The sequence below is a fragment of the Jaculus jaculus genome, chromosome 14 (assembly GCF_020740685.1).
Source record: "Jaculus jaculus isolate mJacJac1 chromosome 14, mJacJac1.mat.Y.cur, whole genome shotgun sequence".
Lineage (NCBI taxonomy): Eukaryota > Metazoa > Chordata > Mammalia > Rodentia > Dipodidae > Jaculus > Jaculus jaculus.
Window position 1 is genome coordinate 7304413 of NC_059115.1, and position 14963 is coordinate 7319375.

The 14963-nt window shown below is 53.7% G+C and overlaps 2 protein-coding genes across 7 annotated transcripts in view; one reads left to right on the forward strand and one right to left on the reverse strand.

Moving 5' to 3' along the window:
- Positions 1-357: 357 nt before the first annotated feature.
- LOC123454730 (centrosomal protein CCDC61-like) overlaps positions 358-14963 on the reverse strand; it is a 54351-nt gene continuing 39745 nt past the window's right edge. Inside the window, exons 7-11 of one of the 6 annotated variants that reach the window (XM_045133740.1) lie at positions 12798-12962; positions 10560-10776; positions 10185-10257; positions 9901-10086; positions 358-1939 (exon numbers count right to left, since the gene is read on the reverse strand). In XM_045133740.1, the coding sequence (XP_044989675.1) occupies positions 10746-10776; positions 12798-12962 (196 nt within the window). In that variant the 3' untranslated portion in view covers positions 358-1939; positions 9901-10086; positions 10185-10257; positions 10560-10745. Of the gene's footprint in view, positions 1940-9861; positions 10087-10184; positions 10258-10559; positions 10777-10818; positions 11146-12797; positions 12963-14963 lie in introns of those variants that run through there. The other 5 variants (XM_045133741.1, XM_045133739.1, XM_045133742.1 and 2 more) reach the window with 5 other exon arrangements.
- LOC123454692 (peptidoglycan recognition protein 1-like) lies at positions 3238-9893 on the forward strand. The gene is made up of 4 exons (XM_045133531.1): positions 3238-3243; positions 4057-4439; positions 7559-7680; positions 9166-9893. Exons 1-4 carry the CDS (start codon positions 3238-3240, stop codon positions 9342-9344), a joined length of 690 nt encoding a protein of 229 aa, XP_044989466.1. The 3' UTR covers positions 9345-9893.

Here is a 14963-nt window from a genome sequence, read left to right on the forward strand (position 1 = left end):
GGTTCCCCCAGCACGCCGCACACGCCGCCTAAACTGGCAGCAGAGGCGAACGGCCTCCTGGGGCGCGGTCAGCCAGGACGCTGAAACTGCTCCTCTGGGCACCGTTCCCCTTCGACGTGAAGCAGATACAGTGAGACCCTACCTCAGAAAACCAAAAAAAAAAAGAAAAAAAAGAAAAGAAAAGTTCTGGTACCTGTGACGACCCACTATATTCCGTGTATTAATTACTCACAAATATAAGGGCCTCTACATTTAGCTCATTGTCAAACGACAGGAAAGGCCAGGCAGGGTTCAAGTTTCTGACAGCTCAGACTGGTCAGGAGAACCAAGCCACAGAGCCTGTGACAACAGGATTAACACTAACAACTCTTTTATTAAAGCTTCAAGTACAGACATGCAGATATTCACAATTATCTGAAAACCAATCTCATTGGTCATTGAAACTATGTACGTATCACACATCAGTATAAATCAAGAGCGAATCTTTACATTCTTGTTCATCAACTGAGTGTTTTTAGTTCATTAACACAAAATACACACACTTAAGCCCTTTCACAGTATTAGAAATAATGTACACGTAATTTAGTGAATAAAAGTACAACGATAAAGGAATAAATCACAGTATAAAATGGAACTATCACCATGTGAGCCAGAAGAAATGTTTAAACAAAGTATTTGAAAGACACAGTCCAGTCTACTTAAAGGGAAAGCACCCAAAGACAGTGTGAACTCACCTCCAAAACTGAAAAAATTTCCCATAGTCAAGTATTCGCGAAAACTAGCACTGACTGCTACGTGTGAGCGTCTGGTGAATCACCAAGTCTCCCACTGGCCCAAACAGCACTGAGGGGAGCAGATATCTCAGATATGTCATAGAGCTTTCAGGGACCTCACAATGCACATTGTGACATCGGCCAGCTGCTACTAGACTAGTGTGCTTATTGTCTGGTTTATTTATTAGAGAAACAGGCAGGTAGACAGAGAGAAAACGGGCATGCCAGGGCCTCTAGCCAATGGACGGCTAGTGTAGCTGGCTTACCCAGGTACTGGGGGATCGAACCTCGGTCCTCTGGCTCTGCCAGCAAGTGCCTTAACCACTAAGCCTTCTCTACAGCTCCCACAAGTGTGCTTACTTTAAATCAGCTCATGATTACACTTAATAGATTATGAATGTGTGTACAGTATACTCTTTCCCTAAGAATATAATTGTCAAAGTATGTATTTTTCTCACGTTTAAAGTTTTAGAAGCTATTTGTCTCTAAATGCTTGACTACACTGAAGAATGGCCCTGTTCACTGAGCATTTAAGTGACAGACTATTTACTAAGGAAGAGTAAGAAAACAATGTTCTCTTCTAAGCACATTCTTGGGAGGGGAAAGCTCTCTTGGGGAGTCCCTTTATCCCCACTGTGACTCCAGGGAGCCTGGTGGACTTAGGGCTCCAGGCGCAACCCAGCCGGTGTGGGCTGAGCAAGGCACTGAACATGGGCCCGGCTGGCTCCTTGACTCCCGGACTGCCCAGGCCTCCTGAGTGGCCATTGACCTGCCCAGTGGCCCCAGCTCCTGGGCCGCTGCCTGCTGCTGCCCGAGACCAGCTGCTCTGGCTGGTCAGTGGTCCCGATGCCGAGGGGCTCAGCTCGCTGCACCTCCGGGCTGAGGGCCGCCAGGAGTCTGACATGAGGGGAGGAGTTCAAACTTGATCCGCTCTCAGGGGTGCGCAGGCCTCAGCAGTGACCCCCTTCCTCCTGTCCCCGCTGCCCTGGGTCTTCAGAGCTCTGAGCTTGCCACGCTCTCCTGTGCACAGGTCATGTGACATCAGGTTTCCAGAGGACACACACTGGGCGGTGGGGTGGCCCTGGTCTCAGCAAGCAGAGGACACCCGTGGAGTTCTGGCTTCTGGTGGCCCTGAGAACCCGACAGCCAGTGGCAGGGACTTGCAGCTGAGAGAGAAAGAATAACAATTATGTCAATACCTGGGCTGGAGAGATGGCTCAAAGTAAGGTGCTTGCCTGCAGAGCCTAACAACTCAGGTTCGATTCCAGTACCAGCATAAAGCCAGATGCACAGGGTGGCACAAATATCTGGAGTTCCTTTGTAGCAGGTGGAGGCCCTGGCATGCCCATCCATCTTCAGTCATTCTTTCTTTGCAAGTAATAATAATAAACATTATTATTTATATATAAATAATATATAACATATAAAATAATAAATATACATAATAAATAAAAATTAATAATAATAAACCTGCTAAAGTGTCAGAACTTTTCCTCATTCAAGTGGTTGAACATCCAGGTTGAGACAATTCCCACAGCCAGAGGCAAGGACACGAGGGTGGTACCCCCAGCAACGGCGCCTCTGGTGTATACGGTCAGTGGGCACCAAACGGTCCCACGGAGGGAGGAGCGGAAGCCCAGCTCTCTTGCACGCTGTGGTGACAGCTGCGGCAACCACTGGGCAGGTCAGTGGCCCACTCAGGAGTCCCAGGCAGCGCAGGAGCCTGTGTGCGCAGCGCTCAGCCCTCACTCCAGCCCAGCACAGACAGACCTCCAGCCTCAGGCTGTCCCCCAGGGTGCCCGGCTGAGCCACCACACCCAGAACCTGACTCAGTTTTGAAGGAGTAATTAATCAAAGTGTAAGCTACACCCCCAAACCCTCCTCCACCTTCCTAGAACTCATTATGTATCCCAGGATGGCCCTTGAGCTCCTTGCTTCTCCCGCCTCCACCTCCTAAGTGGCAGGTTTACAGGCCTACATCACGCTGTCTGGCTGCGTTTTAAGAATTAGGCTGCGACATCTTTGCAGCTGTGCAATATATTCTGCCTTCCTTGCTGACAAAGTGCCCTTTCCTGTCTTTTTTTTTTTTTTTTTTCCTTTTCAAGGTAGGGTCTCACTCTAGACCAGGCTGACCTGGAATTCACTATGTATTCTCAGGGTGGCCTTGAACTCACAGCAATTCTCCTACCTCTGTCTCTCAAGTGCTGGGATTACAGATGTGTGCCACCATGCCCAGTGTCTTTTTCTTTTTCAAAGGCAGTGACTTTGTCTGTTTTTATTTATCTTATATGAGGTGCCTACCTACAGTGAATTAGTACCAAATAAGTCCGCAGTATGTTCTGAGGGGATACATTACAATTTTACATCTGAATTAAATGCTACAGCAATGCCAAGACTTCCTTCCCGAGTGTGTCAGCTGCAGTCACCTAGACACGCATCATCACTAGCATTCAAGAAAGTGAACATGGAGGTAACCGTGCTTCCACAAGCAAGCTGAAATACTGGTGTTTTGAAATGGTAAGAGACATCCTTAGCTATCAGTAAATTAGTTAAATCTGCCCGTAAGATTAATGGGTAAACATACAATGAAACGGTTGTTGAACTCACAAATGTTCATTTGCAGGTACAAAAAAACTATCAAGACTGTCCTGTTAAAAGTTTTGTAGGTGGGCGTGGTGGCACACGCCTTTAATCTCAGGGCTTGGGAGGCAGAGCTAGGAGGATCGCTGTGAGTTTGAGGCCAGCCTGAGATTACAGAGTGAATTCCAGGTGAACCCGGGCTAAAGTAAGACCCTACCTCAAAAAAAAAAAAAAAAAAAAAAAAAAAAGGTTTGTAAACACGGGCTGGAGAGATGGCTTAGAAGTTAAGATGTTTGCCTGCAAAACCAAGGGATCAAGGTTCGATGTTCCAGGACCCACGTTAGCCAGATGTACAAGGGGGCGCATGCATCTGGAGTTCGTTTGCTGTGGCTGGAGGTCTTGGCACGCCCATTCTCTCTCTGCTTCAAAACTTACACGTGCGTGCGCGCGCGTGTGTGTGTGTGTGTATGTACATATATTCCCCCATAAAGGACTCTTCCTGAGACTAAGGGAAGGAGGATATGTGCTAAGACCGGGGCCTCTCCCTCCTGTGCAACTTCCTGGAAGATGACACCGTGTCCCACTGAGAGGAGAGAAAGGTTGGCAAGAATCGGGCGTGCCTCTTTCCTGACCTCGGCTCCCCGCCTAACCCAAGCTCCAACCACAACCCGCACCACGCCCTGTTCCCGCCTTTGCCCTGCAGAGGAGGCAGCAGGAAGCCGGGCCCGGGGCTGAAGCAAACCCGAGGGCCCCTCCGTCCCTCCGGTCCCCGCAGAGAAAAGTCCGCAGGCCCGGGGTGGGGCGCGGCGCACCCCCACCCGGCATGTCCACCTCCTTGGCCGTGGCGGCCGGCGCGCTTCTGGCCCTGCTCGGGCTGGGCGCGTGCTGCAGCCCCGTCGTGGCCCGCAGCGCGTGGCAGGCGCGGGCGCCCGGGTGCTCGCAGCGCCTCCAGCACCCGCTCCGCTACGTGGTGGTCTCGCACACGGCGGGCAGCCCCTGCCACAGCCCGGCCTCCTGCCAGCAGCAGGCCCGCATCGTGCAGCACTACCACCAGCAGACGCTGGGCTGGTGCGACGTGGGCTACAAGTGAGTGGGGGAGGGCGGGGGGCGGCTCGTTTTCTTGGGGGGGGAGAATGAAGGTATTCTTTTATTATTATTTATTTGACAGAGAGAAAGAGGGAAAAAGAGAATGGGCGTGCCAGGGCTCCAGCCACTGCAAACGAATGCATGCGCCCCCTTGTGCATCTGGCTTACGTGGGAATCGAACCTAGGTCCTTTGCCCTTGCAGACAAACGCCTTAACTGCTAAGCCATCCCTCCAGTCCCCTGCGGCTCGTCCTAACTCTCCTGGTGGGGTGGGGAACATCCTCCACCTCCTTAGATTGGGTCTTTTCTTAGGGTAACAGGCTTTAGGGGGTTGCCTTGTCAGGAGGATGGAGCCAGACTTGACTGAGCCCACCTCCAGGTCCCCATGTCACCATCTTGAGCAACGGGTGCACTGCTGCCCGAGACAGCATGGACGGGTCCTGTCCACCCCTCCTCGGCACAGGGCGATGGGATTATAACCCCCCCCCCCCACACCGTTCAGATCTATGATACTGCCTAGCATGGCATAGGAGCCCCCCCCCCAAAAAATGCATGGGTCATTGCCATTGCCACCAGGCACCTACTAGGTGCCAGGACTGGGGACACTGCTGGAAACTGCCACTCCAGCCCTATGTGCTCAAAGACCAGCAGCAAGCAGCGGCAGAGGCAGATTTGGAGGGGAGTTTAGATGGATGACGGAGGCAGGATGGAGTCATGCATACTGGCTCACCTGTGTAACCCCAACAGAGGTTACAGGCTGAGGCCAGGCTGAGCTTAGAGCAAAACCCTGTCTTAAATGGCTGGAGAGATGGCTTAGTGGTTAAGGCCTGCAAAGCCTAAGGAGCCAGGTTCAATTCTCCATGTCCCACATAAACCAGATGCACATAGTGGCACATGCGTCTGGAGTTCGCTTGCAGTGGCTGGAGACCCTGGCATACCCATCCTCTCCTTTCCCCCCTCCTCTTCCTAGTAAGTAAATCTTTAAAAATCAAAATCTTTAAAAAACAAAACAAAACAAAAAACGTCTTGCCAGGCGTTGTGGTGCACGCCTTTAATTCCAGCACTTGGGAAGCAGAGGTAGGAGGATTGCCGTGAGTTCGAGGCCACCCTGAGACTCCATAGTGAATTCCAGGTCAGCCTGGGCTGGAGTAAGACCCTACCTGGAAAAACAAAAACAAAAACAACAACAACAACAACAACAACAAAAAACCCCAAAACCAAAAAAACCAAAACCAAAAAAAACCTGTCTTAACAGGAGCGGGGTTGGGGGTGGGGTTGCAGGTGATTGAGGGTAACCCTCAGAAGTCAGGCCCTTAAGGTGAGGGAAGGCCTCCCAGAGGCTGTGACTTTGAGGTGACTCTGGGGGGGGGGGAACTGCAGTAGGAGACCCCACAGGACGAATCTAGGAGCAAGTCTGACAGGTGGAGGCCGCTGGACAGAACTGGGGCAGCAGTGTGAATGACCGCAGGGCCAGCCGGAAGTACCTCGTGGTAAGATGGGACCCACAGAAGGTTCTAGGCTGTGAGGGCACAGGCTGGCTCGGGTTCTTGGAGACTCACCCTCTGGCTGCAGTGAACTAACCACAGGGAATGAGGGCAGGACAGGTCCCTCGTTCAGAGTCACAGAGTCCCTCACACGGGCCTCTGTTCAAAGACAGTGGGGACATAGGAGCTCTGTGTGTTCTCCGGGCCAAGGTAAGCAACCTGCACAATTTACTGGAAATGGAGGCCCTAGGCCTCGCCAGTCTGTACTGTCAATCCCCACTGACAGAAACCTCAAGGATGTCCCTGGCCCTTCCTGCTCAAGATCTTATTACTCAAAGGCTCCAACTTCAAGGTCAGATGCAAGGGGTCAGGAGCTCCAGTCCTAAGCAGTACTACCAGAGCCCAGGCCCACAGCGTCTGCTCTAAATGGCCTTAGGAAGTAGCAGACCTGTTTGCTCTCATACTGTGGGGTTCAAGGTCAAATATTCTGGGTGTGCCCTTCTTATTTTTGCTCCAAGCCTCAGTTTCCTTGCCTGTCCTTTGAGCTGTTGACTGTCCCCACCTGCCCAGGGTGGCCAAGGTTTAGATGCCTGCAAGGTGAAAAACACAGGAAGCCCCTCCCCCCCTGCCCTGGGCCAGCTGCCAGGAATGTGGCAGGAAAATCACCTGCTTGATGCTTCTTCCCCAAACAACTGCCAGGCCTCAAGGCGGCCAGTGAGCTGGCTTAAGAAGTTCCAGAATTCTTGGGCTGGAGAGATGGCTTAGCAGTTAAGTGCTTGCCTGTGAAGCCTAAGGACCCCGGTTCGAGGCTCAGTTCCCCAGGTCCCACGTTAGCCAGATGCACAAGGGGGCGCACGCGTCTGGAGTTCGTTTGCAGTGGCTGGAAGCCCTGGCGCGCCCATTCTCTCTCCCTCTCCCTCTGTCTTTCTATGTCTGTCGCTCTCAAATAAATAAATAAATAATGAACAACAACAACAACAAAAAAAGAAGTTCCAGGATTCTGTGTGTCATGGGGGGGGGCAGGGGGTGAGATCCCCACCCCACCCCACCCAACCCCAGTGTAACTCCAAGGTGCCCAGGGAGATGCATTCAGTCAAAAACGTGTTGGAGTGAAGTGGATGGAAGGAACTCACTCACATCCTCGAGTCCTGGATCCTGAGAGGCCTCCATGGGCCAGAGGCAGAGGAGCAAGGGTGGACTTCTGAGGGCCAGGGAGGGGGCTCTGGGGACTGGACTGTCTGCATCTCAGCACTGGGGAGGACGACTGTTTGTGGGAGCACATGAGAGAGAGGGAGAGAGGAAGGGAGGGAGGGAGACAGAAGGGAACCAGGGGTGGGACTGCTGTGCAACCTTGGGGACTGACTCCACCCCCTCTGATTTTGTGTAAGACAGGGGTGGCAGTGGCTCTCCTGCTGCCAGAAAAAGGAGAAAAAGGTAGGCACAGAGGTGTGCTAGGAACATGCCAGGGACAGTAAATGGCCACCATCAAGTTATGAATTGTGGGGAATGAAGGAAGAAGAGATGTGGGGGAAACTCCACCTGCAATGGCAGGAAAGGAGCACTGGTGAGTTTTGGGGGAAGGGGTCCTCACTGGGAAGACCACCTGTTCTCATCAAACCCTGCCCTCTCCAAACAGCTTCCTGATTGGAGAGGATGGGAATGTGTATGAAGGTCGTGGCTGGAACATCAAGGGTGCCCACACAGGTCCCACCTGGAACCCCATATCTATTGGCATCACCTTCATGGGCAACTACATGGGTGAGTGCTGAATGTCCAGGAGCTGATGGGAGGGAAGCAGTGTTCGATCTCCAGTTGATCTATAGTATATCTGCTGGGTGTGGTGGCGCATGCCTTTAATCCCAGTACTCTTGGAAGGCTAAAACAGGACGATCACCAAGAGTTCGAGGCCAGGTTGGGCTACAAAGTGAGGACGGCCTGAGCTAGAGTTGAGACCCTGCTTAAAAGGAAAAAAAAAATAAAAAAAAGACGTGGGAGGCACAGGCAGGAGGATCGTCCTGAGTTCAAGGCCAGCTTGGAACTACAGAGTAAATCCCACAGCAGCCTGTGCTAGAGTAAGAGCCCAACTCGAAAACAAAACAAACAAAAAACCCGGGCACGGTGACACACGCCTTTAATCCCAGCACTGGGGAGGCAGAGGTAGGAGGATCACCATGAGTTCAAGGCCACCCTGAGATTACATAGTGAATTCCAGGTCAGCTAGAGCAAGACCCCACCTCAAAATAGAAAAAAAAAAAAAAAAAAAAAGCAAGCCAGGGTCTTTGTGTTTAAGGCACTTGCCTGAGAAGCCTAAGGACCCATGTTTGACCCCACATAAGCCAAACGCATGGTCTTACATGCCCACATGCCCACTAGGAGCATCTGGAGTTCAACTGTAGTGGCTGAGGCCCTGGCAGGCCACTCCCCCCCCCCATCTCTCACGCACTCTAAAATAACAAAAAATCTGTTTTAAAAGTCAGGTATGGTGTAATTCCAGCACTCCAGAGGCAAAGGTAGGTGGATTGCCGTGAGTTTGAGACCACCATGAGACTACATAGTGAATTCCAGGTCAGCCTACGCTGGAGTGAGACCCTACCACAAAAAAAAAAAAAAAAAAAAAAAAAAGCCCAGCATGGTGACACACACCTTTAATTCCTGCACTTTGGAGGCAGAGGTTGGAGGATTGCTGTGAATTTGAGGCTGGCCTGAACTACATAGTGAATTGCACATCAGCCTGGGCTAGATTGAAACTCTACCTTGAAAAAAGAAAACCAAAATAACAAACAAAAGAAAGGCAGGATGGTGCCTGGTGCCAGCTGTAATCTCAGCACTCACCAGGTGGAGGCAAGAGAACCCTGAGTTCAAACCCAGGCTGGACCACATAGTGAGTTCAAGGCCAACTTCAGCTCCATAGTGAGCACCTGTCTCAAAAAGTGCTCTTTGACACACAGGAGGCGCCATCTAGATGTCACCTCATTAATGGAGGTAGGAGGGCCAGGGCCAGGGCCAGGCAATTCAGACAACCAGCTCTGGCTGAAGGCTTCCCCGTGCCGGGCGCCCCTCTAGCTTCACCTCCCACACGGCCTACGGAATCAGGAACCCTGACTTTCTCACCACAAATGTCCAGGGAACTGGGACACAGGATGGTTAAGACCTGCTAGAAGCTGTTTACCCGCCACCCTACCTCACTAGCTGTGCCCTCTGGGGAGGCCCCAGTCTAACTTCTGCGTGTGCCCCCTCCCACAGAGAGGGTGCCTCCGAAACGCGCCCTCCAGGCTGCCTTGAACCTGCTGGACTGTGGCGTGGCTCGGGGGTTCCTGAGACCCAAGTATGAGGTGAAGGGACACCGCGACGTGCAGCAGACGCTCTCCCCAGGAGACCAGCTCTACGAAGCCATTCAGAGTTGGCCGCACTACCGCGAGTGAGGCTCGGCAACGCCGCGATATGGCTCCAGAAATGGTTCCCGCCTCCGCCTCCGCCCCAACCGTCCTCCCTCCTGCTACCCGGTCCTCCAATAAAGGTGCAGCCCTAACTACTGCCCACCCTTAGCTCCCCTCCCCCACAGGACCCCAGCGCCCACTCCTCCTGGCCTCCATCCTTGCTGCTGGGAATAACCCAGAGGCCCTGACCCTGAACCAAGACCCCAGAGGTCCCAGCTCAGGGGCAACATCACAGCTCAGAACCCAGAGGTCTCAGGTCAGAGCCCGGGAATCAGCACCACGCTGGCCGGATGTCACCCACAGTAGCTCAGGGGTCCTCCCGGGCAATGGGCCATGCTGCGAGACATGCATTCCTACCCCACAGCTCCCTCAGTGCCCCTCCCCCTTCCACTGGCATGTGGGAGTTTTCCCAGGACCACCTCAGCCAGAAATGCCACCGGTCCTAATTATGTCCCATCTCGTTTCTCCCCTTCACCCCCACTCTTCAGTCATAAGCTGAGGGTCCCAAGAATAAACATGTTTATTTACAAAATGCATACACCTGAGGGACCTCAGGAGCCCGAGGAGCTGGGCATGGGTGGGGACCTGCCCCCACCACACCCACAAGTGGAGGTGCCACCTCTCCGAGGTCACGACTGCGTGTCCAGCCGGTTCATGTACTCCTGCAAGGCCTTCAGGCGGGCGTCTATGTCGGCCATGTCGGCGCCCCGGTAGTCGGAGCTGCACTCTGGGAGCCAGGGGGAGGCGAGGGGGGGCGGTGAGGAGGCAGAAGCAGGAGGAGCCCCCAGCCAATTCGCTATCAACCGGGGAGGACCCCAAACTCACCTTTCATAGGGACCCAGCCTCCAGAACTGGCCAGGCGCCTCTGATGACTGGGGCGTTCCTGGGGAGTGGATTTCTGGGGGGTTAAAAGAGGGGTGCTGGAGTGAAGAGTCCTGGCAGGTCAGAGTGAATGGGCTGCTCGCCCCTGCGGTAGGACGGGCGGGGCGGGGGCCGGTTCTGAAGAGCTGGTAATTCGAGGGGTCAGCCTTCAACCGCAAACTGCCCCCCCCCCCCCCCCGCCCGCGTTCCTGCCTGGGCACAGACCTGTGGCCTGGGACGCCCGCCTCCCTCCCGGAGTCACTGCAGACTCGAACCTGCCCCCCGGACAGAATCGCCGCCCAGCTGGCCGTGGCTCCTCCAGGCGTGGGAGACACTCACCGGGCTGGACCCGCTCCAGGGCGAGGGGCTGACTGGATTGCCACCTCGGGGACAGTTTTTCTCCTGTGGGCTCTCTGTATGGAGGCCGGCTGGAGGTGGTCATGGTGGTGCTTACACCCAGAGGCCGGAAGTCTAATAGCTCAAGGCCAGCTGAGCTGAGCTGTAGGATCTCGTCACTGAGGGAGCTCAAGCCAGCTCTGTAGTCCGTGGTCCCGTCCTAAAGGTAGAAGGTGCCACCTTGTGGCCCATCAGGGAAGTGCACACACCTCCTACCAGCCTGCCTCAGGGTAGATCCTGGAGACCTCACAGCAAATTAAGCTTTTCGTGCTCCGGCCCTGGCCATCCTCCACCTGGGCCCGGCAGAGCATGGCCATGGGTCCCGCATCGGTAAGCGCCCCTCCCTGGGGGGGGGGCGCAGTCCTCCCCGACTGTACCTGGCACTCAGTCTGCCTTAGCCAACAGAGCAGAAGCGCTCCCTGATCCAAAGTCTAGACTGGCCCGATTCCAGGTGTGCCCTGGGGAAAGGCCCTGAGCTTCTCTAGGCTTCTGGAACATGGGAATGACAGCAGTTTGCCCCTTGGGACAGCTGTGAGGGGGATAAAATGAAGTCACCTATGGAATATTCAGCAAGGTCCCGGTCATGCAGTTAACTGCTCAATAAACATCAATTATTGGCAAAATTGTTTTTTGTTAACTGCTGAGACTGGGATGTAACTTGGCAGAGTGCACGCACAAAGCCCCGCACTTGGCCCTCAGTGCCACGTAGACCACTCACGAGGCTACACACCGGTACTCCTGCACGAGGTGTGGGCTGCAGGACGTAAGTTCAAGGTCAGCCTCAGCTACATAGCCAGTTTAAGGCCCATCCTAGAGTACATAAGATCTTAATGATTAAATTCACAGCAGGGCTGGAGAGGTGGCTCAGCTGTTAGGCACCTGCCTGCCACGCCTAAGCACTCATGCCATGCTCCAGGTCCCACGTAAGCCACACACACAAGGTCACACGAGTGTGACAGGCGGCACGTGCGCACACGCATCTGGAGTCTGATTACGGTGGCTGGAGGCCTGGCGTCTCTCCCTCTCCCCCTCCTCCCCTACTCTCTCTCTCTCTACAAAAAAAGCCAGTCCATTCATCTTGCTACAAAAATAAATAAATAAATAAAAACAATAAAATATATAATAGTCTGGAATAGTTGTGCACACCTTTAATCCCAGCACTCAGAGGCACGGTTAGGAGGACTGCCATAAGTTCAAGGCCACCCTGAGACTCTGAGACTACATACTGAATTCCAGGTCAGCCTGGGCTACAGCAAGACCTTAGCTCAAAAACAGAGAAAAGTAATAGCTGGGTGTGGTAGCACGCACCTTTAATCCCAGCACTCGGGAGGCAGAGGTAGGAGGATCGCTGTGAGTTTGAAGCCACCCTGAGACTACTTAGTGAATTCCAGGTCAGCCTGGGCTAGAGTGAGACACTACCCTAAAAAAACCTATATATATTTCAAACTAGTCCTCCCCAAAGACCTGGCCCCTCCAAGTGCAGTCAGGTGCGGATTCATCTTGCTCACAGCTTGCTGAGCACAGAGGTGTCCATACACACGTAAGAAGCCCTCACGTTCTCCCAGGCCCAGTCCCCTTGTTCTGACCACACACTCTCTCCAGGTCTTCCCACATGCTGTTCCCTCTGCCTAGAACACTGATCCCCAAGTTCTTCACCTGACCACCTCTCAAGACCTATCAGGTCCCGGCTACAGCTCTCCTTCCTGCCTCGCCCTCACCCCAGCTCTTTCTGCTGATACCCCCACATGGTTACTGACTAGCGTCCACCCACGCTGGGCTGGGCACACACGGGGCAGGGGACGGGTCAGTGCAAAGCGGTGTTGGCAAAAAGCAGTACAGCCCGTCTTTCCAGGTAACACGGTGATCTCTGGAGGCAGCACCCCTGCCTACCAGGCTGAGCTGGTAACCCTGCTGGGACCCCCAGCCCCACCCACTCTGGGCCCTCACTGTCCCAGCATGCAAGCACGCAGGCAGTCCGTCGCCTGCGCTGGCCTGGGAGTCCCAGAGGGCACAGCCAGACTGTCACTCACTGCTATGCCAGAGCAGGTGCGGCCAGCACTGCTGACAAAAGGGGGGGGGGGGCTCAGAAGGAAGAGGGCCAGTGAGGGAGGGCGGCATCCCCAAGACCAGGACACAGACCCAGGGTAGTGGGAGCACACCCACCTCCCCACCCAGACTCACTGCTCCCGCAGGTGCCAAATCTCTGTCTCCCTCGTGTCTCGGGGGTTCTGGCCACGGTCCAGCCCCCGCAGGCGGCCCAGCTCCTCCTTCAGTGTGCGGATGATGCCCTGCAGGACCACGGGGTCTGGTTTGCCCTGGTACGGGAGGGGCAGCGGGTAGTGAATCCTGAGGAGGGGGAGCAGAACCGGCTCTCAGAGCCAAAAGACAACCAAAAAACATATTCCCCAATGCACATGTTCTTGTTTTACAAGTCTCTCCTTCCTTCCCTCCTTCCTTCCCTCCTTCCCCCCTTCCTTCCTTCCTTCCTCCCTCCCTCCCTCCCTCCCTCCTTCCTTCCTTCCTTCTTTAGTTTTGGTTTTCGAGGTAGGGTTTCACTGTAGCCCAGTCTGACTTGGGATTCAGCATGCAGTCCCAGGGTGGCCCTGAACTCATGTCGATCCTCCTACCTGCACCTCCCAAATGCTGGAACTAAAGGCATGCTTTCTTTCTTTTTTAATTTATTAGAGAAAGAGGGAGAAAGAGAGAGGAAGAGAGAGAATGGGTGCATGAGGGCCTCCATCCATTGCAAATGAACTCCAGACACATGCTCCACCTTGTGCATCTGGCTTTATGTGGGTACTGGGGAATCAAACCTGGGTATTTGGCTTTTTAGGCAAGTGCCTTAACTACTACGCAGACCCGGAATTCACTATGTAGTCTCAGGCTGGCCTTGAACTCACAACGATCCTCCTACCTCTACCTCCCAAGTGCTGGGGTGAATGGTGCACCACCACACCTGACTTAATATTTTATCTTGATTTATGTATTAGAAAGAGAGGGAGAATGTGCATGCCACAGCAAACCAACTCTACATGCATGTGCCACCATGTACATCTGGCTTACGTGGGTTCTGGAGATTTGAACCTGGATCCTTAGGCTCTGCAGGCAAGTGCCTTAACCACCAAGCTATCTCTCCAGCCCCAGTGTGTTTTGAGCAAACAACTCACTCCATAGCACAGGTGACTCTGAGCTCCCCATCATCCTGCCTCGGCCTCCTGAGAGCTGGGACTACAGGCGCGCGTCACTACTCCACGCAAAGCTCACATTCTACCCGCGACTGCAGGCCACGCGAGCTCCACACGCCCGCTGTGCCAGTCATTCAGGTCCAGGAGCCTCTGGTTCTGGGATTATGAGGTCACAGGGACCGACTGTCCTGGGGCAATCTCGGCTAAGTGTCTTGTCACACGCTGCTCATGCGAACCCTGACTCCACACCAGTTGATTCTGGTTGGCTGGGCCTGAGTGACACCTGGGCTGAGGGAAGCTTTGTGAACTGGCCCCCACCCCACCCCACCCCACCCCAGGTGTGATAACTTCCCACTGCAGGATCCAGGAGGCAGGGCAGACACTGTCATCCAGCTACCCAAGAGCCACTCCTGGGGCTGGGATGGAGCTCAGTGACAGAGGACTTGTCTAGCACGCAAGAGGCCCGGAGTTCAATGTTCACTACCGCAAACAGATAAATAAATAAGGGGCTGGAGAGATGGGTCAGCACTTAAGGCACTTGTCTACAAAACCAAATGACCCAGGTTTGATTCCCAGGACCCACGTCAAGCCAGATGCACAGTGGTGCATGCATCTGGAGTTTGTTTGCAACAGCTGGAGGCCCTGGTGTGTCCATTTTCCCTCCCTCCCCCCTGCTTGTGAATAAATTAATTAGTTAATATAAACATTTACGGCTGGAGGGATGGGTTAGTGGTTAGGGCAATTGTCTGAGAAGCCAAAGGACCCAGGTTTGGTTCCCCAAGACCCACATAAGCCAGATGCACACGGTGGCACAGGCATTGGGAGTTCATTTGCAGCAGCTGGAGGTCCTGGCCCACCCATTCTCTATCTGCTTCTTTCCCTCTTTCTTTCTCTCTCTAATAAATAAAAGAAAAATTTAAATTAAAAAATAGGCCGAGTGTGGTGGCTTACGCCTTTAATCCTAGCACTCAGGAGGCAGATGTAGGAAGATCAACGTGGGTTCAAGGCCAGCCTGAGACAACATAGCGAATTCCAGATCAGCTTGCGCTAGAGTGAGACCCAACCTTGAAAAAAAAAAAACAAAACTAAAAACTAACGAGATCATTCAAGAGCCAGCACTCGGGAGGCAGAGGTAGGAGGATCGCCATGAGTTCGAGGCCAC

Excerpts from the sequence above, each read along its gene's own strand:
- LOC123454692 (XM_045133531.1), top strand. Across the intron at positions 4,440-7,558 it reads TGGTGCGACGTGGGCTACAA|CTTCCTGATTGGAGAGGATG; the intron begins GTGAGTGGGGGA and ends CTCTCCAAACAG. Across the intron at positions 7,681-9,165 it reads CTTCATGGGCAACTACATGG|AGAGGGTGCCTCCGAAACGC; the intron begins GTGAGTGCTGAA and ends CCCCTCCCACAG.